We start from the raw sequence: 27,071 nt of genomic DNA on the forward strand, positions 1-27,071 counted from the left end.
ATGTTATATCATGTCATATCACATCACAGACCACATCAAGTCTAAAATACAGGACACTGTGTCGGTAAACGCTTTCTCATAAACACAGTTTTAATACTTTGAGTAGCACAATTCTGTTGAAGATGTATCAGAAACACTCTGTTCCTGCTGTCGTCAACAACAACAACAACAACAACAACAACAACAACAACACTGACTTCCTGCTGCGGTCGGAGCTGAGTCACAAAGGTGTGTTTTCACCCCTCTAACACACCCCGGTGTCCCGCAGGACGTCTCTACCGGGGACAGAGGCCGCGGCGGGTCTCCGAGCCGCCTCACTGTGGTTCTAACAGCACGTGAGCGCAAGGTGTTTACCGGTGTGCTCGCGCTGCTCTCACGTCCTGTGTGCTTTACCTTCCGGGAGCTCCACGGTCCTGGCCCTGCGGAGGGAGCGGGTCAGCCGGTTCAGCTGTACGTTGAGCTGCTCCATCGCCCGTTCCATCATAGGTGAACGCTCCGCGGGTAGGAAGCCAGGGAACAAAGCCTCGCCTCGTTCGGTTTATCTCTTCCTGATGGGGCCGCAGGGTTCCGGGGCGTCGTCCATGGGCGCGAGCCGAAGGGGGAACCGTCTCCACCGCGAGACGCACGGATTTATAGTCCGCTCCGTTTATCGCTCCTCTCATACAGTAACGTTGCTGCCCTGTTACTCATACTTCCTGTTATGATGACGTATGTGACGCTATGCAGTCTGGGAGACGTAGTTTCAAAGGCCACACCTGTTTGTTTTTTTGCTTTTCTTGACCAAAAATGTTTCTACCAAACATGGTAGGCACATTGTGACCACAAGGGGGCGCTACACTCCAACAAACAGAAAACCATCACACCCTCACCCGGACTAAAATGCAAATCAGAGGTTTTAATAATCCAGAAACAGCAGAGTGGGATGATCACAAACATTTAATGTGGTACAACAGTTAAATTACAACCACATCTGATTCCCAAAGCTTCAACAGTTCAAACAGTTTCAGGAGAAAACATTTTATTCTATATATTTATGAAACACACAAAGTGCACTCCAAACCTTTTAAAAAGAAAACACTTAAATCATTTCTCACATACAAAGATTCTGTGGTGAAAGTTGTGACGCTAATAAACACAATATCAAACAATATCATTATTTTTACATACAATTTGTTTTGTTTTTTGGTGAGCTTGTTTTTAAAGAAGTGTGATCAGAAGATTTGTTGACATTTTACAGTAAAAATAAACGTGATGCGCTCTGTGGTGGACAAACGATGTCATGGACACACGGTTTATAAATGACCATAAATACTTCTACCAAACAGGTGTACATCTGATGTTGCGTGTTCTCGTGCGGTTGGGGTTCGGGTTGAGTTACACCTCCTCAGTGGACGTGTTGCACACATGCTGAGAGGGAGGAGACTCTTTGAAGACATCGTCCTCCATCCCTTCTTCTATCGGCTTCATTTTCAAGGACGACTTGGTGTCAGGTGATTTTTCTAGGAAATAAGAACAGATGACAACTGAATCAATTATGGGGTTTTAAACTGTGAATGCTGCACTGGAAGAAGTCACAAAGAGCGCAAAACTTCATCCACACGGTTATTATCTGACGTGTGATGGACACCTGAACAGGTTCTGTGAAAACACAAACAGTCCTCGGAGTGTGTTTCCATTAGATCTCTGAGAGCCCTTCTGCAGCCGAGAAATGGAGCTTCTCTTCTGGAATAAAAGCATTTTGAAGAGCTGCACTCCACTGCAGGAGCTTTTAGTCTGCGTCCGGGCTTCAGCAAATGTTTGGTTTGTCTCCTCCTCATGCAGGTGAAGCTGTCACTCGGTGGGCTTCAACACATGTTGAAGGAAGAAAGACGTATTTTTAGATAAATGCTGCCAACAAATGTATCTATTCCCACTGACAACAAGCACATTTATATAGTTTAGTGGATTCATTTAAGGAATTTAGTGACTTTTTAGGACTCACAGGAGACATTTCAGCCCAGTCCCAACGTCCACCCTCACAGACTCTCAGACTTTGAGACTGTCAAAGGAACTGTCAGGGAATTACCCACAGTTCATAGCAAAATTTGTGGCGTATAAAACGCGGTTAAACAAACCATGCTTGGATGGTGTTTATCTGGACGTGAACCTGCTGCTGCTGCTGTGGTTGTTTTACTGCATGTTAATAAAGTTGTTTGTATTTTAAGTCAAACGTCTGCACTGAATTTACTGATGTTAATGGCTTTACTGAGTTTTGGTCATTTATTACTTATTTATTCAGAGTTGTGGCATTTTTTCTTTTCCAATGGCGACGCCAGCAGCGTGTGATGTCATGATCTTCTCACTCTTCTCAGGTTCTCATCGTCTCAGCGAACACATTACTGTCTGATATCTCCTTTATGCTACGCTACACCTGCGTGTGTGACCACACACACACTCACCCTCTTCACACTGACTGAGGGAAACAGACAGTGTCACAGTTATTACGGACAGAAACATTTGTTGGTCAGGTGAAACCGTTATGAGAGACAACAAGCGATCATCTCAAAAAGAGGAATGTTGTGCGGTCTGATTTGGCTTTCAGCTCCAAACAAAATCATTTGAATGAGTTCAGTTTTTTTCCAACAATATCAAGAAACTAACAGCATAGTTTTAAACTTTGAGCAGTCACTAAATATCCCTCCAAAATCCTTGATTTTGCTGAACTCCAGTGACCTCAGCATCACTCAAAGGGAAGCTTCTCAACGCCTGTTCGTCGTCAGAAGGCCAATATTTGCCAAATAAAACCAGTGGATCAGCGTCACTATTATAAACAAATCAATGATATCCGATGTTAACGGGACCAACCAGGTTAGAGGGGAACACCCTGTTAGAACAGGCAGACTGTGGAGCTCTGAAGGTTAAACACTCTGCAGCCGGCGTGAAGAGGTCATGACGTGGTTACAGAGTGAAGTGAAACTGTGATGAGGACAGTCAGTGGGGAGGGGGCACATGGGGGGGTCAAAAGGCGGTCTTACAGCAGTGTCAGGGAAAGGCTCAATCTGACGGAGGGGTCACAGCTGGAGGTGGACAGGAGGAAGACCGTCAGGAAAAAACAAAGCTGCACCACAGATATGTGGAGGTACGAAAAAACTACAGTATGAAGAGGCAGGTTATTATTATACAGATGATTCTTTTTTATATTCTAATTACAGTGGGGCCATGAGGGAAGCATTACTGATGGCTTCATTCATTATTGCCAACAGTCAGTCTTTATGGTGAGGTTTAGGAAATGTATAAAATAAGATTTCTAAGAGATTAAGATGAACGTCCATGCAGGCCTCCTGGTTTGAAGTCACTTGTATTTGTTTTGATGCTTCAAAAGTCTGAGACTACATCAAAAATCGTTCCATAATTTCATGTAAACCTGGAAATAATCACAAAGTTTGAGGATTTAGACACATTTAAAAACACAAGAGGTTCTGATGAGTGAAAATAGATATATATATATTTCAGATTCTTCACTGTTTCTGGGTCAGAAATCAAGAAGCAGATTAGTGGTGTGGATCATGTTACAGTGTCAGAGTGGAGGATTCAGATTTTAAAAATTATAATGCATTTTAATTAGAGTATAATCACCTGAAACTAAGAATGGTTGTTTTCAGGACAATCCACAACGGGAGCGTGTCCTCACGCTGACATGTTTCTACAGGAGCCCAGGAGGGACAAACCAAACACCAGAGCTACAGACGGACTTTGCGAGTTAACACAGATTCTCTTCGCAGACACTAGATGCCACTAAATCCTTCACACTGCTCTTTGTACTAAAAGTCAGACTTCCTTGAGTTGTTCCCTCATTAAAGTAAATCAATCAGCTGTTATAAATATGATGTTATAAATAACTAAGCAGCGCTGTGATTGAGGGACACGTGGCATCAGAACTAAGTGAGACTCTGCTCAGTCTCAGCATGAGATCTAAAACACTGTAGAAGCTGGATCAGTTGGATCTAAAGAAACCATCAGAAGATAAAAACATCAAGCTGTGTTCACTGAAACAGAAAAAACAACTTCATCACAGATGCAGAATTGGCCAAATAAAGACCGAGACTCCAACCGGGACTTGAGATAATCTCAGTGAGGGATGAGTGTCAGTATGTGATGGGTGAATGTAGAGAGATGAACAGGAGAGAAGGACACCACCGCAGATCGAACACAGAGAAACACTCAGAGAGGGACGCCTGCAGCAAACTGACCAATGAGGAGGAGAACTCCATCCTTCAGAGACAGGCTCCGCCCTCTGGTTTGATCTTTGGGGAACACTTCCCTTAAAGGTGAATAAATCATCAAGGATTCCTGCATCACCTCAGCATGGCCACATGCATTAATATCTCATGAAATCAACAGGAAGTAACACCAGTTCAAAGTCTGTCATTCATGACCTCATGCACAAACAACACATGAATTAAAGCATGAACTAAGGTGAGTACATCATCAATAATTATGATTTATTAAACATGATCATGATGAATTCTTTGCAGAACCTTTTGGACCACTGAACCAACCTGTGCAGCACAGAGCTCATCTAAAACCATCATGAACTCAGTTCCTCATGAGTTCATCATGTGAGAAGAACAATGAGTGTGAGAAGAAATGTTGTTTTTTTTTAATATTATGGTGTTCGTGTCTTTTTCACTGCAGGTAAACAGACAGACAAAAAAAAACTGGCCAATCACAGCGCAAAGATCATAAATGCTGTTGAAATCCAAACACTGCCGTCATCAATAACTCAGCATCAGCTTCTTAAGACTTTTCTCAACTAAAGTGGTCCAAAGAATTCATCATGGTCAAGTTTAATAAATCATAATTATTGATGATGTACTCACCTTAGTTAATGCTTTAATATCATGTGTCGTTGGTGCATGACATCATGTCACTGCTGATGATTTCATGAGGTTTTAATGCATGAAGTGATGATAATTCGTGAACCCTGTTACCAATCTGTGTGGAGAAGGATTCATACTGCAGCAGGATAATGAGCCCAAACACTCCAACTACTGTTCCTGTATAGTATATGATCAGTATATGTTCATCTGAATCCTCTGATAATATCCGTATTACCGTTATTGTTGTCCAAATACGTGGACCAACTGTAATTTGATGATTTGGTAAACTCTCCTGCCAGTTCAGTCCTTTGAATTGAACTGAAGTGAGTGCTGGTTGTCACGGTTACCTGACCTCAACCCCATCCAGCATCTCTGGAGACTCCCAAACCGCCCTGACATCCTGAGCTCCTGGTCATTATGTCGGATCCCTGCTGTGAGATACTCAACGACACGGTGATCTGAAGACGGTGAAACATCTCGCTGTGACTTACGGATGGACGATCCGGCCGATCCTCCTCGTAGGATCTGGTTCAGGACATCGTCGGTGTCGCTGGTGCTCGCCATGCTGTTCCTCATCTGCATCATGGACAGCTGAGAGCACGAGCTGGGCTGACGGTCCATCTTCTTCACGGCCTGAGACACACCCACTAATCATCATCAGTACCGTCAGGACCTCATGATAATCATGAGATTAATCGTCGGCGTCGGACCCACCTTGTCGCTGAGGGTGGGGTCGTTCAGAGAGTACAGCTTGTTGGTGATGTCTTTGCCGATGAGGTACCTGAACACCTCGTTGAGGAAAGTGTCCGACTCCAGGAAGTAGGTGAGCCTCTCTCGAGACCAGCACAGGAACTTACAGTTCTCCTCCGCCATGATGGTCACCTGTCAGTCACATGCAGCAACGGCAAGATTCTTTGTTTGATTATTCTTTATATATTTAGCCTGAAACATGTTTAATCTTTGCTGCAGGTGAGCAGAAACACGGTTTGTTCTTCTCTGATCTTTACCTGGAACTTCTCTCCTCGGTGCATGTCGGTGGACCTGAACTCCGGAGAGTCGATGAACGAGTTGGTGTAGATGTTGTGGAGGAAATGGCCTCGGTATGAAACCTTCATCCTGTCACACACACATTCAAAGTCAGTCAATCAAATTAATGCCTTTATTCGTGATTTGTGCAACAAAGCGGTATTTACCATATAATAATGCATCAAAAAAGAAGACATCATCAACAAAGACAACACACATTCAGATCATTATAAAAATAAGTGTGCATATAAAAATGTGAATTGTAATAAAAGTTATAAATACTCTGTATATATTGCACATATCCCGCAGTTATTGCACATTGTTGAGGTGCAGGTCTTAATAGGACTATAGCGCCCTCTAGAGGGCAGCAGGGTGAGGTGGTTGCCTGGGTGATCGGGCATCGGCATCGTCAATATATCGATTGATCCAAACGAAATGAAATCTATTTCTAAGTTATTTTAAAGCTTTTCGTGTTAAAGACAGCAATTTGAGTTTCTACGTGAAACCAAACAAGGAAGTTGCTGTTCGGTGTAAATCAACAAATTAATGACTCACAATATAACAAATTCACTGTCAATATGATTCAAAGGTTCAGTGTGTAAAATTTAAAGTCAATAGAATGTGTCCATCAGTTATCTCGGTGTTGTTAGCTAAAGTCACTCCTTCTTATTAGTTTTCTGGAGGTCCATCTGAAAATAATCCGTCTTTAATTAGAAAATAATCTTTAAAAAAAAAAAAAAAAAACGTGTTTTTAGGGCCGTGTCTGTTTGATTGACAGGCCTGTGGAGCAGTCAGGTTACAGCTATCGGTGGGCAGGACGTAGTATCGTCAGGTTTCCAATCAGATCAGTCAGATCCACCGCTGGCTCCTCCCCCAGCTCGTCCAAATATGGTCACTTCCTGCTCCAAACCGCTCCGAACTAGTAAAGATGGTGACGGACAGAATCTGAACTGGAGGCTTCATGACGTTCACAAACCAACGATGACATCACTGATGGTTGATGACATCACTGATGGTTGATGACATCACTGCTGGGTGCTGGTTACCCAGAACAGACAAACTAAACATGGACTCTCGTCAACCTGCAACTGCCACTAAATCCCGCAGACTGCTCCTTTAAAGAAATCCAAATTTATCCTCATAATTCCCTTTATGGTCCCAAATTAACTGTAAGGTGGATTCAAGTAAGCAGTTGCACCAACAGTCCCAAAAAACAGCACCTACTTTCCTTTGAGGAGGATGCTGAGGCGTTCGTCCACAGACGTCTTGTCCTCGGCAGCGTAGGCCTGGCCCTTCTTCAGCGTCTGGATGGTGCAGAACTGTCCTGTGAGCCTCTGAAACAAAGCCTCCTGCACGTGGAGAGGCTCAAACATCCGCTTGTAGACGGACCGCAGCTCCCGGTCGATCTTAACCTGACAGAGAGCAGACACAACTACAATTCATCCTGATGATGAAAACCTGTGAAAACACATTCAGAGAGGAGGACGGTTCTCCTGCCTCATTATGAGAAGTCCTGGTCTGGTACCATAAGGCAGGACCAGACACCCCCCCCCACACACACACACACACACACACACACACACACGCGCACACACCTGGAGCACACACACCGACGGGCTGCATATAAAGTGACAGAGGATGTAAATGAGGCAAACTCACCGGCCTCCGCTTGTACACGAGGTAGAACAGATGCATGAAGTTGACCACCAGGAACACCACGTTCCACACCATCACATCCAGGTTGCACCTGTACAGCGTTGCCCAGGCGATGAAGAGACCACATCCTGTCCGATGAAGACACAGATCGAGGTGGGTGAAGAAAAAGATATGTATTTGTAGGTGTGGGCAACTTTTCTGGTAATTCTGAAAACACAAACGCAGATGCGACTGTGGTGTCGGGTGACAGCGGTGAAGTAGAAGGAATAGATCATCAGGTGTTTCTCAGCTGATCAGATCACCTCCTGTCCTCTGATTTAAAACCTCTGTGCTGCAGCGTGTTCTCAGCCTGTAATGACTGAAGAAGGAGCAGACCGACACCCAAACTTTAACCAGGAGGAAACTGACAGACTTGTCTGGAGGTTCAGACTCTAATCTCTGAATTTATGTGTCTACAGTCGGCCTCCACCACGATGATGTTAAATCAGCTGTGAAGAGGTCACTAATATTACAAATAACTCTTCACTGGTTTTACAATAACTGCTGCCCGCTGTAGGAAGAGACTCAACGATATAAGAAAATAACCTGCGTCTTAAACACTGGCATTATTTAAATGTCAAAGTAAGCAAAGAACATAATATGTCCAATAAACATCCATCCAATACAGTCAAATCTATCTATCTATCTATCTATCTATTATCTATCTATCTATCTATCTATCTATCTATCTATCTATCTATCTATCTATCTATCTATCTATCTATCTATCTATTATCTATCTATCTATCTATCTATCTATCTATCTATCTATCTATCTATCTATCTATCTATCTATCTATCTATCTATCTATCTATCTATCTATCTATCTATCTATCTATCTATCTATCTATCTATCTATCTATCTATCTATCTATCTATCTATCTATCTATCTATCTATCTATCTATCTATCTATCTATCTATCTATCTATCTATCTATCTATCTATCTATCTATCTATCTATCTATCTATCTATCTATCTATCTATCTATCTATCTATCTATCTATCTATCTATCTATCTATCTATCTATCTATCTATCTATCTATCTATCTATCTATCTATCTATCTATCTATCTATCTATCTATCTATCTATCTATCTATCTATCTATCTATCTATCTATCTATCTATCTATCTATCTATCTATCTATCTATCTATCTATCTATCTATCTATCTATCTATCTATCTATCTATCTATCTATCTATCTATCTATCTATCTATCTATCTATCTATCTATCTATCTATCTATCTATCTATCTATCTATCTATCTATCTATCTATCTATCTATCTATCTATCTATCTATCTATTATCTATCTATCTATTATCTATCTATCTATCTATCTATCTATCTATCTATCTATCTATCTATTATCTATCTATCTATCTATCTATTATCTATCTATCTATTATCTATCTATCTATCTATCTATCTATCTATCTATCTATCTATCTATCTATCTATCTATCTATCTATCTATCTATCTATCTATCTATCTATCTATCTATCTATCTATCTATCTATCTATCTATCTATCTATCTATCTATCTATCTATCTATCTATCTATCTATCTATCTATCTATCTATCTATCTATCTATCTATCTATCTATCTATCTATCTATCTATCTATCTATCTATCTATCTATCTATCTATCTGTTAGGGGGGTGGGCCTCACTAAGATTTAAATGTGTATTTATATTTATTATTTATGTAATTATCATGATTAATATAATTTGACCATGAACCCAGCAGCTGTTCGTTCACTCTTCTTCTTTCCTCCGTCTCTTCTCTCTGAATTCCTCTGACCCTCATCATTCATAAATGAATTGTCAAAAATTACAACCACATTTGCCATAACTCTGGCTGCTTCCTGTCTGCACTCTCCCTCCCAACACAAGATAAACACATCCCAAGTGCTTTTTCCATTCCCCCCCCCTCCCCCCCACCACCACCACCACCACCCTTATCCTCCATTGTCAGAGCCTGTTGGGGCCTCGGCTCTGTTCGTGGGACAGAAAAACAAATCCTCCACAAGCTCATGCTGAAAATGTTCTGATGCTCTGTTGAAGCTGTGACAACTTCAGTTTGATCTGCAACTGTTTTACGTGAAGAATGCGATCAGCAGGGGGCGCTGTGGACCGACCTGTCATCAGCAGCAGGCGCAGCAGGATCATGTGCAGCCCGACGGTGGTGGGGACGAGCAGCCCCAGCAGCAGGGACACGTTGCCCAGGTGGAAGAGCAGGTGGTGGACCTGCTCCCACTCCTGGCACGACGTGGCGTTGGCCTCCACGGCCGGGGTGTCCAGCGTGGATGAGGGGAACGGGGACAGCGTGGAGAAGAGGACGGGCGTCAGCCCTGGGGTAGAAGACATCCTGCTGCAGGGTCACCTTGACGACCGGGCTGAGGTTGGAGAAAGAGTGGAGGATGATGAACTGCTCGGGGCTTCGGTAACATGCTGTCCTCTACTGTACGACATTAAAGAAGTGCAGATGATTCCAGACGGAGAGCCGGCAGCCTTTTGGAGTCATAAATCAGGAAATCTGTGAGAATCTTTGTTCTACATGTTTGTGGAGAGATCTCTGATAAATTCTAAGTCTCTGGTTTGAAATGACATTCATGACTGAATTCAACCACTTAAGAGACTTCACAGTCCGACAGACAGATGTGTGCGTCCATGTTTTCTGCTGGACGGTGAGACGTGCAGAGTTTCACCTGCACACGAGGCAGATGACGGTTTGTGGGCCAGAAAATCAAAGCAATCAGAGTTTTTCTGTTTCATTTACATCCAAATAAAAAACAGTTGCATTTGAATATCCTTGTGTTTGCTGAGTTAGCTCCACTCACCCACAGGACCAAAGCTTTGACCTTCATTTTGTTGTTTTCTTTTTTGTGTTTGTTTATAAATTTAACGTTGATTCTTTTTCATTTTAGGCTATTTAATGCAGGTTTTATGGTACAACTTGATTTGCATCCATGTCCTTTTTGAACATGTTTGTGTGTCTGATGTTGGAACCACAGAATGTGAATAAAAAAGATTTACATCACATTACATTTAGCTGACGCTTTTATCCAAAGCGACTTACAATACATTACATTTTCAGCCCAGACTTCCTCAGGACAGCTCTCATATCAACATTATATATTATAGATATCTATAATATCCATAATAATATTCCCGTGTAGTTGGGGGCTCTGGAGGCCAGTAACAGTGAGAGCTGCTGTGTTTTTCTTGGCTGCTGCTCTGGGAGGACTCTCGTGTAAAAATAGATGCGGGGACAGCCATGCAGTTAAAAAAGGAATTTCTCACAGCTCCAACTTTCTAACTCATGCTCAAAGTACGGAGAGGAAACCGTTCGGTTACTTACCGGGAGTTGAGCGCGACGACCGGAGCCGGTCGGGTCGGGTTCGTGTGAAAGACTCGAGGCGCTGCTGGTGTCGGCGGACTCGACCCTCCGATGGGGGTCTGCACAATGTGCGTCGCACATTCCACAACTGACAGGGAGCGACTAAAATGGGCAGAAAGATGAGAGCAGTGCGAGAGAGCTCCGGCAGGGGGCGACAGATCCCCGGTTAACCCCGGAAATCAAAGCGCAAACGGACAAGTGAACACTGCTGAACCGAAGTTGTTGTTGTTCTTAAAATACTTTTAATATTCTTCATATATCCTCCTCTTGTCAGCAGCTGAATGAGACATATTATTGCAGCAGTAAAAACATTTGAAGTGTATAAAAGTGGTGATGAAGGAATGAAAAAACAAATCAATTAAATTGTTTTATTCTTTGGCATGTTTTAATCGTGAGTAAAATATTTGCAGTTGTGATTTATTCAGAAAATAATACTTGTGTGAGACAAATAAAGCTGATCAAAAAAAACACCAGTTGGAACACCTGACAACTAATCAGGTTACCATGGCAACAGATCATTAACATGATTGTGTGCAGATGATTTCAGAGAGGTCAGAGTCTCTCAGCAGTGAAGATGGGGAGAGGTTCACCACTCTGTGAAAGACTGTGTTGGAAAATAGTTGAACAATCTAAGAATAATGTTCCTCAACGTAAAACTACAAAGAATTAGTGGATTTCATCGTCTACGGTTTATAATATCATTAAAAGATTCAGAGAATCTGGAGAAATCTCTGAACACAAGGGACGAGGCTGGAAACCAATATTGGATGGTGGTGATCTTCGGGCCCTCAGGCAGCACTGCATTAAAAACACACTATTCTGGAGTGGAAATCACTGCATGGGCTCAGGAACACTTGTGAAAACCATCATCTGTGAACACAGTTCATCGCTGCGTCCACAAATGCAGGTTAAAACTCTCCAAAGAAGAAACCAGATAGAAACATGATCCAGAAACACCGCCGCCTTCTCTGGACCGAGATCATTGAAGATGGACTGAGGTGAAGTGGACAACTGTCCTGAGGTCTGATGAAATAAAAAAAAATTGAAATCATGGACGCAGCCGGTTATCAGTGGTCAGTTAAACAGCCGGCATCCATGATGGTGTGACGTCGTATGAGTAGCTTGTACATCTGGGAAGGAACCAGTAATGCTGAACCTTTCTGAAACCTTATTGCTGACATCAAGACAGACAGACAGGCAGAGAGAGAGAGAGAGACAGACAGACAGACAGACAGGCAGGCAGACAGACAGACAGAGACAGGCAGGCAGACAGACAGACAGACAGAGACAGGCAGGCAGGCAGACAGACAGACAGACAGGCAGACAGACAGACAGACAGAAGTCCCAAAGCTGCACAATGATGTTACAGTATTACAACTTTCATGGTCACTTTACTTATTGATAAATCACTTCTTCACAAGTAAAATAAAACATCTTTTATTCCGACAACATAAACAGATTATTTACATCCACGTTTCACAATGTTACAGAAACACCAGCTGATCCGATCCGATAACACATCACAGTCTCAGGAGGTTCAACTTTCTACGTTCACTATGTTCTACACATTCAGGGAAGGATGAAATAGTTTCAGTTTAACAACACCATCTATCACTGTCACACACACTGGTACTTCAGAGCACATTACGTTGACATTAGATTCTTTTCTTGGAGACCCGACCCGAGCCGAACCTTCATCATTAAACCATCCCTGCGTTCTAACATCAGACTATTCAGTTTGCCAGAAACAGATGTTGTACGTCCCCAGGCAGGATGCCTGAAGTACCAGGATGTTCTACCACATCTGGTCGTATTCTGCCGCCTGCAGGTCAGCATGTTACTCCGGCTGTTCTGACCCACAATCGAATGCAGCCGAGAGATAAGTCGCATCGACTGAGCCGCCGAGACAGTTGGTGGTGCTGATGCTCCGCCCACAAAAGGAAGAAGAAGAGGAATTAAAAGGAAGCGTACTCGTTCCAACTTGCATCCTTTTTATTTTAGCTTCAAACGTCGCGCTATGGATCATGACAGATTTGACCAAGAGGGTCAAAGGTCAAAGTGCATTTTTATGATGACGTAATATGTCCCAATTGTACACATACTACATGCAACAGTACATACTTTGTACGGGTAGCAGCAATGTGCTGAAAGTAAAAAGACATGGTGTGAGATTGGGAAGTCTGCTTTAAAATGTGATGATTATCATCACGATTGATGACTCAGCATGCGGACAGTGACGTAAACCAGTGGTCAGGAGGGACGAATCAGCTCCTCAGTCCGAGCTCTACATTTTATTTCAGGGTCACGTGACCGGACGATGTTTTTCCGGTCATTCAGGTCTCAAGACGACTTGATGAGAATGATGAAAGACTTATTTCATCATGTTTCATTTCACTGAAACAGGAAACCAGACTGGATTTAAATAAGACTCCACTTTGACCAACCAAACTCAAACCCATTCCTGTGTGTGTGTGTGTGTGTGTGTGTGTGTGTGTGTGTGTGTGTGTGTGTGTGTGTGTGTGTGTGTGTGTGTGTGTGTGTGTGTGTGTGTGTGTGTGTGTGTGTGTGTGTGTGTGTGTGTGTGTGTGTGTGTGTCAGGCAGCCCTCCCTCCCTGCAGCGGTACTTGCAGGAGCTCAGCTGTCTTTTCTAATTCGGTCCCTGGCATGTGGCAGTAACTCGGCAGCCGGAGGTCGTAGCGGCGTCCCGAGCTGCCGACGGCCTTGTCGTTGAGTGAGTACAACTTCTCTGCGATGTCGTTGCGCACAACCAGCGCAAAGACCTTGGCGATGTAACGATGCTTCGCAAAGAGCAGGTAGAGCTTCTTCCTCCTCCACGCCACGTATCTGCAGGGGTTGTCAGCACGCAGCGTCACCTGGACAACAAACAGCTGTGAGGACGTTTCCAACTCAGCGTAATACCAACACTCAGTCAGGAGATGGATTTGTCCCCAGATCATATTGTACATGCAAACTCGCTGCACAGCTGTTCTTCATAATGATGCACCTGCATGGACCTCCAGCTGATATAAATATAAATATGTATTTTATCAGGAGTTGTCTTCATGCATGAGAAAGAATAAAACTGATGTTATAAAGAACAAACCCTCATTAGACGTTGTGTGATTTGTCCTTCCTGTCTGTGACTCTCAGCTTCTTACTGAAGACATTCAACTTTAAAAGCCGCTCATAGTTTCATCTTTACAACACTTTCAATCATTCCCTAAAACAAGTGGAGCACAGACCTGCACCAGGTCTGGTAACCGGGGGTAACCACTGGGTATCACGCGAAAGGATGTGCAACGGGCAAAAATATATTCCTATAAAATCAGAGGTGAGAACATTTGTGGAAATATTAGGAATAAGTTTTTCTAACATATCATCTCAATATCGTGAAGCTTAATCAGATTACATTTATTTTATTGTGAATGATGTCGACGTAACCTTTGACCCCCTCAGTTCACCAAATAACCAGACGTCACTCACCAGCCAAATATGGTGAATTGTGATTTGAAATCAAAATAATGTGTCTCAGAAAGTAACAATGCTGTTCATGTTGTAACTGCATGTTTCTAATCTCTCAACCTGTCCAGTGTTTGTTTACTGTCTCTCTATGCTGCTCTTTTCTCTCTCTGCTCTCCTCTCACCCCGACCTGACCTCTGACCTCGGTTCTGTTGGAGGTTTCTTCAGGTTAAAAGGAAGGTTTTTTTTCACCAAAGTTGTGAAATAGGAATTGTTGAATTTGAGGTTTTACTCAGAGCCCCGAGATGATTTATGCTGTGATTTGGTTTCATTGAATAAAACTGAATTAAATCATGAATTGTCCGACACTATAATTCTCACGTTGATCTCTGTTGTAAGTTTGTTTGGTTTAATTCCAACAATGTGAGAAAGATACGCTGTCGTTTCATCTTGTATGTTTTAAGTAGTTCTGCAATTATCTGCCATTCAATCTGCATTTGACTCGAGACCTCACTTTCAGACTTCAAAGCGAGTATCTGTGTCGTCTCTCTGGTTCGTCTCTCTGGTTCGTCTCTGCGGTTCGTCTCTGCGGTTCGTCTCTGTCAGCAGGACGACTCGTGTTTATGAGTCCGTGTCAGACCTGGAGATAACTGCGACCGGCCGGCTGCTGGTGAAGCGTCAGCTGAGCATGTTTGGTGCTCCGGTGAGTCATTCAGGCAGCGAGAGGATGTTCTGGGTCCAAATAAACAACAGGGTGTTTCCATGGTAACGAAGAAAGAGGTCACCCACGGCAACATAGTGGCCGACAGATGTGTTGTTAATCGTTTGGATAGCAGAGATAAGGGCAGGTAAATGAAGAACTTTATCACGAGATGTTTGCCGTGTGTGTTGTTGTGTTGTTGTGTTGTTGTGTTGTGTTTTCCTGACGTGTCTCTTTGCTCTCTTTAAGCTGCAGTGTTTTGAGCTCTCGTGGCCACCGTAGTTCAGTTTGAGGACATGTCGTTCCACTGACCCAGTAGGCACAGAACCAGGACCTGAAGAACGCTGTCATTCATGTTAATTATGCTATTATGACGTGTCCAACTTACTGCAGTGAAAACTATATCGGTCTTTCATGTGATTGGATAACAGAGACAACGGTGAACTCATCCTGCACACGAGGCTTTCTGGACGGATGAAGACGACCCTCCGCCTACAGGCAGAAAGGTTTGATCTCTGCTGACAGTTGAATGAATAAACAATCCTACGTTACTGATATGTAAAATGTTTGGGACCTGGAACACGCCCTCCTCCGACGGTCGCAGAGAGTCCCACTCGGGTGAATCCAGGAACTGGAACGGGTAGATGTAATGCAGGAACTCTCCGTTAACGGTCACACGGATCCTGTGGGAGAGCGGAGGCAGAGTTATTCACTGATCGCCATGACAACAGGAAACAGAAAGTCAAGACTGCATCGCACGGGACACAGAAACCGCTGTTAAATCCACAGCCTGCATGAAACAAAAAACAACACGTAGAGAAGTGAAGTCCTGACAGATTAAATATCTGACGTATCGGAGTTGAGAGTCGCTGCCTGACTATTTATCAATATTTTCTATCTAATTAGCGTGTTTTGAGAGGGACAGGTCTAATCAGCTGATTTATAAACTGTGGTGATGCTGATTTACATGAGAACTAATGTCAAATAGAGGATGAAGCCTGAACAGAGATTACAGAGAAGCTGTATGACCTTTAACCTTTTAACAGGCTGCTGTTAAAACAGTAGGACACTGAATGAACACTGAAGTGGATCTGAAGACATTTCTTCAAATCAGGATCAGATCCAACAGGACATGAGTGTTTCTGGGACTTGATATTTTGCACATACACCACTTTCACTCACACACTGTGATATGTTTGTGTGAGAACAAGTTGTGTCTTTGCATGCAAAAGCAGTATTTGTGAGCTTTTTATGTTCATGTATGAGAAAAAGTAGAATAAGTGCACTTTCCTACGTGTGTGTGTGTGAGAGAAGAGAGGAGTTTATGGGGAAGCTTTCTTGATCTGTGACCTAAACGGCACCTCGGATTGTCTTTTCAGCTTTAATTCAAACAAATGTGTACGTGCAGTTCGTCACCTGCCAGACAGAAGCACCGACAGCTTGTCTATCGCAGTCTTTCCTTCTATGGCGAAGCAGTGGTCCGTCTCCAAGGTGTGGACGTCTCCCTCACTGGAGGCCACTATCTTCCCAAAATGTAGGAGCGACACCCCGAGTTTTTTAAACATGCAGTTGTAGAGGTCCTGGTAGTCCTTGTCGAAGGAGACGCTCCTCAGCCGGTAGGAGACGTGCAGGACTTGTCCCAAACACACCCCGAAGAGCGCGAAGCTCCACAGGAAGGAGTCCGTGGTGCAGGAGTCCGACCAAGCCCACAGCGTGCAGCAGAAGAAGCCCAGAGTCAGGAAGGTGAACAGGTACAGGAGTCCGTAGAAGCCGCTGCCGCCCATGAAGCCGAGGAAGAGGAAGATGTGCGCGAGGTGGAAGACGGAGCCCTCGGCGCCGTCCCTCCACTGCGCACACAGCCGGTACCCGGGCGGGGCGGGCTCCGCCGTGAAGTTCAGGGCTTCGAAGTCCGGAGGCTCCATGTTTTGAATAGAAGTGAATCAAACTAGCAGCACATTTAACGCAGAGTCAGAGGAGAAGTCAGAGACGCACCGGAGACACCCCGACTGTCCAGCTGATCGTCGGTACAGCGCCGACACCTGCCTGAACTCCGCACGCGACCGGAAACAGCCTGCCTAAGAAAATAAAATACCGAAGGAAAAAGTATTTGATTTCATGAAGCTTAACACGCTTTATTATTGGAGCTAAAAGAATAAGGGAATGAGCCCAATTTAACATTCAAACAAACAATTATTTATTTAGTCTATGGCATTAAATAAGTAAATGCAATTTATATGGTTAAAACCCAGCATATTTAAATTGCATTATTATTTTTCAGTGGGCTCACTACAGAACTGCACTATAAGAGAACACCATACAATAAACATAAATATCAAATGATTTCGGTGCATCTTCATTTCAAGGATCAAGTGAGAGATCCTGCTGAAGAAAACCGAAAACATTCTGCTGATGCAAAAGAAAAGTCTTTTTTTTTTTTTTAAAAAGAGATTGAATTAAATTAAATTAAATTAAATTAAATTAAATTAAAGAGATTAAATTAAATTAAATTAAAGACAAAATAATGTGGAACCAATCCACTTCTTTCTATTGATTCAGTCTTATAATTTGGCATCCGTTTTTAATGTAATTTTATATTTTCCAGTCTCGTATTTATTAGTTTGGCCTGTGCAAATGAGGTTTGCATTTGATCAGTTAGTTTCAATCTGACTCCATCTTGAGATAATCTGTGTTTAGATGCTTTGAAATGTTCATACTGTTAGTTTGGGGCAACAAAAGCTTTAAATAGATTCAAATTCCAGTTTAAATGCACAGAACCTGATTTTTGTATTTATCCACAAACTTTTAAAACAATTTTTTTTTTAAAAAGCCAGAGTTTATCAGTGAGTGGGTTATAGGGACAATAATGTGTATAATGTGACTCTAAAACAATAATCAAACACTTTTATTTTGATACCCAGAGGAGCTCACTTCTGATGTGTCTATCTCTGTCTGACTTTACACAGCAATAAAAACTTTAAAAAGTGAAATGGTAAAGACAGACTAATGTAGTCCAGTGAAAAAAAAGAAAATATGAATGAATAAAATGAGTTGATAGTCAGCAAAGAGTGAGCTGCAGCCTGTTTGAGAAGGAGTCGCAGACAGAGAGCTGGTAAACCAGAGCAGTGGTGTGAGGATGGAGATCTTTGCAGACCAGAATAGTAGCGGTCCTCCCTCTGTGTACCTGGCCAAGGTGACTTTGATTACCTGCTGGATGGGTGATGTATCTGGGGCAGTGGAGGAGGACAGAGAGCCCGGGGGGGTTCACATCATGTCCGACATGTAAGGAGCGAATGCAGGAACACGCTCAGCAGGTCTGACCTGCTTTTCAGATGAAGGGTTAACGACAGCGGAGGCAACAGGACTGAATCAGATGGACCTGTTTTCACTGAGGAGGAGAGACCATCACACAACTGTAAAGTTATGTGTGCATGTGTGTGCCTGCACATTCCACCACATGCATGAGGCTCCTATAAAGGGATTCATCACCATACGTATCACCAGACAGCAGATATTTTTAGTGCATGTTGACCCTGGATGGTCTGTGTGTGGACGTGTGATTACAGGAAGGAAAGTGTGTGTGTGTGTGTGTGTGTGTGTGTGTGTGTGTGTGTGTGTGTGTGTGTGTGTGTGTGTGTGTGTGTGTGTGTGTGTGTGTGTGTGTGTGTGTGTGTGTGTGTGTGTGTGTGTGCAGGGAATAAGGTGTGTGGTTGGGAGCAGAAGTGTCCAATCACACACCAAAACACACTCCTGAAAGACAAACAGCAGAACAAGAGCTTCACGGTGTTATCGGCCCGTCTCTTATTTTTAGATCCCGGACTCTCAGGGTGGAGCAGCAGATGCATCGCTCCGTTCCAGAGTCTCCGGTTTCATTTCGCACATCACGCTTATCAGTGTCTCTACTTGCACGTGATGTAAATACAAAAATGGGCCACATTGATGGTGCATTGTGGGATTTTTTTAAATTGTTCTTGTTTCAAATAATGCACCCAGATTTGACCTCATCTGACGACAAATGAAATTTGAAACTCCCTGTGAACTTTTCTTCATCACATCAACACATAACTGCACCAAGCAGCGCTTTTACATGAACTCTGAGTCACAATTGTGTGAAATATGACTGAACACACCAGTTATCATCAACAAGCTGCTTCACGTCATCATTTTCCCCTCTCATCAGTGAAAACGCTCCTGTTAACAAGTGTAACGCTGCCTGCTCTCCACCCAACAGCAACATGGACACACTGACCGGTGAACATCTTCAAAGATTTTAGGCAATTTTGTTGCATAAATTTTAGTTCCTGTTCCTGTGAAACGTAAATAAAGATCTTAGTTTTCCTTCTGTGAAAAGATTCCCAGCAGCTGAGCTTCATGTTTTTATCCAGTTTGCTGCGCTGCAGGATCTGAGTGTTGTTTTTACCTGTAAGTTGGAGCCTCTTCATCCGTCCTGCTCACCTCAGGTTCCACTTTAGTCCAGACAGCAGAGTCCGGCTGCAGAACACAATCCTGTTTTGGAAGTAAGTGTTGTAAATGTTCCTTTTTGCAGCATCATATAAATTTATGAAAAATAATGTGAACTAACAAATGAATGAACGAGATTACCAGAACACTTCCACAATCCTCCAGCTCCAAGCTTCCAGAAGGTCCTTGTTGAGACACACAGGATTCTATGAACATATAAAATCATACGATAACCGTTAATGTGTTGTTGATGTGCTTCGTAACACATTTACATTTTCCTGCATGTTTTCTTCCTCAGCAGCGACGAGAAGAGAAAACTCTTTACTGACGTGCTTGATGCTTGTTAACGAACGGAAAGGAGATAAAACCACAGAAAATACGGGAAACACGGGGAATAATGTAATAAAACAAAAGACTACGTAGAAAACCTCTCAGAGAATCTCCACCTTAACGTGGTGGGGGGGTTTGAGTGGCTCAGTGATCCTGTGCTGGTCATCAGCTCCTGGTCGGGTCTCCCAAGTCAAACTGGTCTCAGGAGAGTTCAGACTAAGAGCGGATCAAAAGTCCTCCGATGAACAGTAGCACACGGACTCCAGCAAGCATCTGGTGGCCGGGCCTTCGCCCAGGGGGCCCGGTCGGGCTCAGCCCGGAGAAGCATCATAGAGCAGCCCCCCTGTGGACCCACCACCCGCAGGGACAAGCATCGGGGTGGGTGCAATGCAGACCGGGCGGCGGGCGAGCCGATTGCAGGCAGCATAGACCAACTCTAAGGACGTGGAACGTCTCCTCACTAGCGGGAAAAGCGCCGGAGCTGGTCCAGAAGGTGGAGCAGGAGCTGGTCCAGGAAGTGGAGCAGGAGGTGGAGCAGAAGAAGGAGCTGGTCCAGGAGGTGGAGCAGGAGGTGGAGCAGAAGGTGGAGCAGAAGCTGCTCCAGAAGGTGGAGCAGGAGGTGGAGCAGAAGCTGCTCCAGAAGGTGGAGCAGGAGGTGGAGCAGGAGGTGGTCCAGGAGCTGGTCCAGGAGGTGGAGCAGGAGGTGGTCCAGGAGGTGGAGCAGGCGGTGGAGCAGGAGCTGGTCCAGGAGGTGGAGCAGGAGGTGGTCCAGGAGGTGGAGCAGGCGGTGGAGCAGGAGCTGGTCCAGGAGGTGGAGCAGTACCAGCTACATATAGTTGGGCTCACCTCCAGGCACAGCACAGGTTCTAGAACAAAGATCCTGGAGGCTGGACTTTGTCCTTTTCTGGAGTTGCCCAGGGTGGGAGGCGCCAGGCGGAAGTGGGGAGACTCAGGAGCCCCCGGCTGAGTGCCGCCATGTTGGAGTTCTCCCCGGAGAACGAGAGGCTCCGCCTCCATGCGCCTGTGGGTTGTAGGGAGGAAGACTGACTGTTGTTTGATGAACTGAACAGCCGTTCGGAGTATCCGGCCTTCTCGGAGTCGGGAGGAGGAGTCGCCTGCCGACTCCATCGTTCTCCTGGGAGACTTCAACGCTCGTGTGGGCAACAACGGAGAAACCTGGCGGCTGATTGGGAGGAACGACCTGCTGATCTGAACCTGAATGGTGTTTCATTATTGGACTTCTGTGCTAGCCACGGTTTGTCCATAACAAACACCATGTTGGAGCATAAGGCGGCTCATAAGTGAACCTGGTACCAGAACACCTTCGGTCGGAGATCGAGGATCGACTTTGTAGTCGTATAATCTAATCTGCAGACGTATGTCTTGGACACTCGGGTGAAGAGAGGAGCAGAGCGGTCAGCTGATCACCACCTAGTGGTGAGTTGGATCAGATGGGAGTCGGCTGGAAAGACCTGGCAAGCCCAAACGTGTAGTGAGGGTGAACTGGCAAGGTCCAGTGGAGGAACCTGTCAGGGAGATCTTCACCTCCAGAAGAACTTCTCACATCCCGAGGGAGGTTGGGGACGTGGGGCGTGTTCAAAGCCTCTATTGTGGATGCGGCCGCTAAGAGTTGTGGTCAGAAGGTCCATCGTGCCCGTTGTATCAGCTAACCGAGAACCCGGTGGTGGAGACCGGGAGGGACGGGAACTGTCAAGCTGAAAAAGGAGGCCTTTTTGTGGGGTTGCTGCAGGTGTACGGGGTCAGCACCTCCAAATCTGAGGCCATGGTGCTCTGCTGGAAACCGGTGGATCTACTCTCTCCCCGATGGGCAGCAGCTCTAGGTCGTCACCGAAAGAATGAGGTCGCGGCTACAAGCGGTTGAAATGAGTTTCCTCCGTAGGCGGCCGGTCTCAGTCTTAGAGATGGTAGAGAGGGGGGAGCTCTGACATCAGGAGGGAACTCGGAGGAGAGACGCTCCTACTTCACATTGAAAGGAGTCAGCTGAGGTGGTTCAGCATCTGATCAAGATCCTCCTGGGCGCCTCCCTCTGGAGGTCTTCTGGGTCCACCCAACTAGCAGGAGACCTCTGGGAAGACCCAGAACATCTGGAGGATCATATCTCCCAGCTGGCCTGGGAACGCCTCGGGATCCTCCAGGATGAGCTGGAAGATGTTGCAGGGGAGGGAAGTAGTTGTAGTTGTAATTAATTACAAATACTGTCTGAAAGATCGAAGAATACAAATGATTGGAGCTTCATGTGGAGTTGAACTACAACCCTTTTTTACCGCGTTGCTCAGCGGCTGTGGAAGACAGTCCGGCTGTCTCTTCACCTGCAAACATGAGGAAGACGCAGATTTAGAGGCTGAGGAAGAAAAGCTCGACCAAAGGACGGTTCACATTTATTTCACATCAATGACTCGGAGTGATGCCGAGACGTAAAAGTCTGTTGTTTGAAGTAAAAGAAATGGTTTTCTGAAATTCACATTTTCATTTGGCTTGACTGTTTTTTACTTTCAACTTATTCTAAATATAAATTATACTTAAATTTTTATTATAAAAAATATATATTCTAAGTTTTAATCAGGTGTTTTTTTTCATCTTAAAAAAAAGTTTCAACCAGAATTCATTTTTATTAATCTTGATCGAAATTAAACTTTATTGGAGTGGTTTTTTTTTTTGTATCTTCGTACAACAGAAGTTTGTCGGTGAGCTGCAGCCTGCGGATCCGCAAGTTCTGCAAAACGTGCACGTGAAAGTGAAAGTAAAAAGAAAGCAGTCTACTTTTACTAGTTGGTTTTTGTCTTTTTTCTATTTTTCGCTTGTTTACCGAGTCTCTTTGCAATGTCGCAGCAGCCGATCTGGTTCAGGAGGTCCACCGTCACCAGAACAGCCCCCTCCTCGGTCAAATGGTTAACCAGCATGTCTGCAATCTCCATGTAGTTCTTCACCTCCACCCTGTTGCGTCTGACGTCCCGGCGGTCCAGAAGATGGAAGCAGAACTTCTAGAAGTCCTTCTCCGTCAGGTCCTCCAGAGCGCCTGCTACAGCTTTCCTGAAGGATGAACCAGCCATCTTTCTGGGTCTTTATCACAAGCTGCACGTAACAGCCTCACGGACCTTAATGCGGTTAACCACCACTGTCAGGACCTGCGGGGGACTCGAGTTCTGCATTTGATTAACCCTTTAACCTAGAGGCCCCCAATTGGGGGAGAAGGGAGAAGACTTAGCAAAACTATTTTTAAAATATGGACATATATACTGATATTTACACATCTGAACAAATCTCACAAGTGTTCCCTTTATTATTAAAAATATATATATTTTTTAAATTATTTATTGTGGTTGCAGAGATATACTCTTTTTATTATGGGTATGCAATTTTTGAGCAGAGGCCTAAAAATAGGTGTGTTTTTAAAAGGTTAATAAAAAAAAGGGACCATATTTGGACGAGCTGGGGGAGGAGCCAGCGGTGGATCTGACTGATCTGATTGGAAACCTGACGATACTACGTCCCGCCCACCGATAGCTGTAACCTGACTGCACCACAGGCCTGTCAATCAAACAGACACGCCCCCAAAAACAGGTCTTCTTGAATCTTCTTTTCTAATGAATGAGGGATTATTTTCAGATGGACCTCCAGAAAACTAAGAAGAAGGAGTGACTTTAGCTAACAACACCGAGATAACTGATGGACACATTTTATTCACTTTGGATTTGATGAGAGAAGTTGAATGGGAGTCTATGGAGCCGGAGGCTTTTTGGAGCCGACCTCTAGTGGCACTCGCTGGTATTGCAGCTGAAGACACTTCTGCATCGGAACCATTTTACAGACCTGGAAGCTACGAAAGCTTTTATATCCAGACTATGGATGGACAGCACTCAGGAGGAGAAGATAAGCCAATCTACTCTTCTGATTTCCTTCATCCCAGAAAGCCTCTGTTTCCTCAGTCACTCTCAGTCCTGCTCACTATCGCTCCATCAAAGTGATGCTGATGAGTCTTTACAGACTTGACAAAGGAAATGGAAGAAAAGCACCTTTTATAATCTCTTAAAGCTGTGAGAAGAGCAGGCTGTCAGTCTGACCTTTTTCTCTGGGTTCCTCTGAGACGTTGAGGGAACAGACTTTCTCTCCTCTAAAGGTGAACAGAGGGACATCTTCACACTTCTATAGACACTCTTCAGACCTCAGAGATGACAAAAGCTGCTGCAGAGCCGACATGCACGTCACGTCTTTCTCTAGTGTGGTGCAACACCTGCGGTGACCTGCGGCAGATTGAAAACAACCCAATTTGGGTTATTTTGGTCACCAAAGAGGGACCGACCCAACCATGGGTTATTATAAACCAGCAGGCTTGGGTTGAGTATTTAACACATCATGTTGGGTCATATTTTCCACCTAAAAAAAAAATGGGTATAAAACACTACTTTGTTGGATTAAAGCTATCAAAAAATGAGTTGAAAAATACAACCCAAATTCTGGGTTATCAGTTAAACTTAAAAAATTACATATTGTATTTCAGTTGACTTCTGAATTAAAAAATGCATCAATAAAATTTAATGGTTTTGAATTTATGGGTGGCATAGTGGTGCAGTGGTTAGCATTGTCACCTCACAGCAAAAAGGTTCTGGGTTCAAATCCAGTCCTGGGCCTTTCTGTGTGGAGTCTGCATGTTCTCCCTGAGCCTGTGTGGGTTCTCTCCAGGTACTCCAGCTTCCTCCCACCATCCAGAAACATGCATCACAGGTTAATTGGTGATTCTACAAATTGACCTCAGGTGTGAATGGTCTTTGTTTGCGTCTGTCTATAAGTGTTGGCCCTGTGATGGACTGGCGACCTGTCCAGGTGAACCCTGCCTTTTCCCAAAAAAGTGAGCTGGGATAGGCTCCGCCCCCCTCTCACCCTGTTCAGGATAAAGTGGGTATAGATGATGGGTGGATGGATGAAATTATGAAACAAGCACATCATGTCCAAACAATTTTTGATTGCCTCAAGCAAACAATATAATTATAACTAATTTAATATTCCAATACATTTAATTATAAAATGAATACAATGGTATTGAAATACAGTGAACCCTCGCTATAACGCGGTTCACCTTTCACGGTCTCGCTGCTTCACGGATTTGCATCGTGCATTGAAATCACATTACGACTATATGTAACGTAGATATATTTAATGTCCAGTTCTATCTATTTCAATTGTAAAATAAAGGTTACTACTTCACGGATTTCGCCTATCACGGTTTCTATTTGGAACGTAACCCCCGCGATAAACGAGGGTTCACTGTATATATAAAATGTATTTCATGTGCATGTTCTTCACACCAAACTTCATTTAGCAAACAATTGCACGTTAAATATAAAAATCACAACAAAAAGCAGGGTTTCTTTTCATGGATTAATTTGTCATCAAATTAAGTGTTTAAGTGTTTAATTTGTGTTTTTTTAAGTGTTTATTTTTTTATTTTTACAAACAATGAGGACTTGAACCTTGAACCAGGGAGTAATGACTCCCTCTATCATCAGAACATAATAATAATGTAATATTATGGGCACTGTTGTCGCTCTGGTCAGGTCGTCCACCATGTTAGTTCCAATCTGAGTAAAAAAACAAGCTTCTTAAAAGTAGTTGCAACGGGTTAAACACCAAACCACTGCCCACTTTACACAAATGACGAGGCAGTGATGTTGGCACACAGACTATTGCCAGATAGCAGTCCAGTGTATCTGTTTTGACATCATAATATAGCTGTATGTATTATTATTATTATTATTATTACAGGTTTTTGTTTTTACACGCTGTGGCAACGCGGACCGATGTACTGTTCGGGTTGCACTTGGCATTAAAATGGCGGACTGCAAAAATGATGAGTCAGCGCCAACCCAATGGGCGGGGTCAATATTTATATGTTCTATACAAATATCTACAACCCAATATTAGGTCAAATCAACCCAATGTATGACCCAACAGCATCAGTTTATTAAAACAACCCAGCATCACACCCATTGTCAGTTATGTGAGTGTGATTCTTTAAGATCGGTTGGCCATGATTTTTTTTTCCTTTGTTTCAAACCCTGTTTAAGGATTAATGTGTTTCATGTTGAGCCTGATGAAGGCCACAAACCGAAAAGCATCGTTCTGACAATAAAGTTGTTCCACATGCTGCAAGTGTCGCTGGAGTTTGGACCTGAATACCTGTCACAATGGTTCACATCAAACTCATCAAAATCCATATCATATTTTGAATTATTTCCTTCTGGAATGAAATCAGAAGGGCCATGAATGGGCACGACTGTGTGGCTCAACCTGCCTCATCAGTTCAGGATCAGATGATAAGTTGGGCTGAGTTTTATATATATATATATATATATATATATATAGGACAAATATACATACATATATATATGTATATTTGTCCTCCACCTGTCAGAGTTGACCTCCCGTCTTTATTGAAAGGCCAGTCTGAGCGTTCTGATGTTGTGGACCACTCAGTGCTCCTCCACACACACACGACTCCACATAACCATGACAACCCTGATGTTCATCTCCTTACGCCCCACTACACTCTCACTTCTTGACTCTTTGATTTTCTGTCCACACTTATGATGCCAAGTGAATCACTGAGGCATATCAGTCCTTGATTTTAACTCCAAGGACATGAGCACCATAAATAAATAATCTGAATACAGTAGAGTTACAAGAGAGATAGAAAACACTGCAGAATGATCTCAGTTCGTTATCTCAATCAACACAGGTCCAAATGATCATCAGTGTATTATATAAATCATATACACTGGCACGGTGGTGCAGTGGTTAGCATTGTCGTCTCACAGCAAGAAGGTTCTGGTTTCGAATCCGGTCCTGGGCCTTTCTGTGCTGAGTTTGCATGTTCTCCCTGTGCTTGCGTGGGTTCTCTCCGGGTTCTCCGGCTTCCTCCCAACATCCAAAAACATGCACCTCAGGTTAATTGGTGGTTCTAGAAATTGCCCTTAGGTGTGAATGAGAGTGTGAATGGTCTTTGTTTCCGTCAGTCTCTCTGTGGCCTGGGAGGGAGGCTGCAGCTCAGTCAGTAGACTGGGTTACACACCAATCAGAAGGTTGGTGGCTCGGTCCCCAGCTCCTCCTGCCCACA

At 43.8% G+C, this 27,071-nt stretch overlaps 1 protein-coding gene across 1 annotated transcript; it reads right to left on the reverse strand.

Moving 5' to 3' along the window:
• Positions 1-1,374: 1,374 nt before the first annotated feature.
• Positions 1,375-17,150, reverse strand: LOC138635942 (uncharacterized). The gene is made up of 11 exons (XM_069723681.1): positions 16,568-17,150; positions 15,726-15,834; positions 13,587-13,864; positions 10,953-11,093; positions 9,730-9,971; positions 7,545-7,669; positions 7,110-7,297; positions 5,867-5,975; positions 5,574-5,741; positions 5,351-5,492; positions 1,375-1,499 (listed from the first exon to the last, which is right to left on the reverse strand). Exons 1-11 carry the CDS (start codon positions 17,071-17,073, stop codon positions 1,375-1,377), a joined length of 2,133 nt encoding a protein of 710 aa, XP_069579782.1. The 5' UTR covers positions 17,074-17,150.
• Between the last annotated feature and the right edge of the window lie 9,921 nt (positions 17,151-27,071).

The sequence above is a fragment of the Brachyistius frenatus genome, unplaced genomic scaffold, assembly GCF_029030835.1.
Source record: "Brachyistius frenatus isolate BFR_SWC_R1_liver_20210118 unplaced genomic scaffold, ASM2903083v1 Contig_340, whole genome shotgun sequence".
NCBI lineage: Eukaryota > Metazoa > Chordata > Actinopteri > Embiotocidae > Brachyistius > Brachyistius frenatus.

Excerpts from the sequence above, each read along its gene's own strand:
- LOC138635942 (XM_069723681.1), bottom strand. The coding sequence starts at position 17,073 with ATGGAGCCTCCGGACTTCGAAGCCCTGAACTTCACGGCGGAGCCCGCC. Across the intron at positions 5,976-7,109 it reads AGCATCCTCCTCAAAGGAAA|GATGAAGGTTTCATACCGAG; the intron begins GTAGGTGCTGTT and ends TGTGTGTGACAG. Across the intron at positions 1,500-5,350 it reads ATCGGCCGGATCGTCCATCC|AAAAATCACCTGACACCAAG; the intron begins GTAAGTCACAGC and ends CTTATTTCCTAG.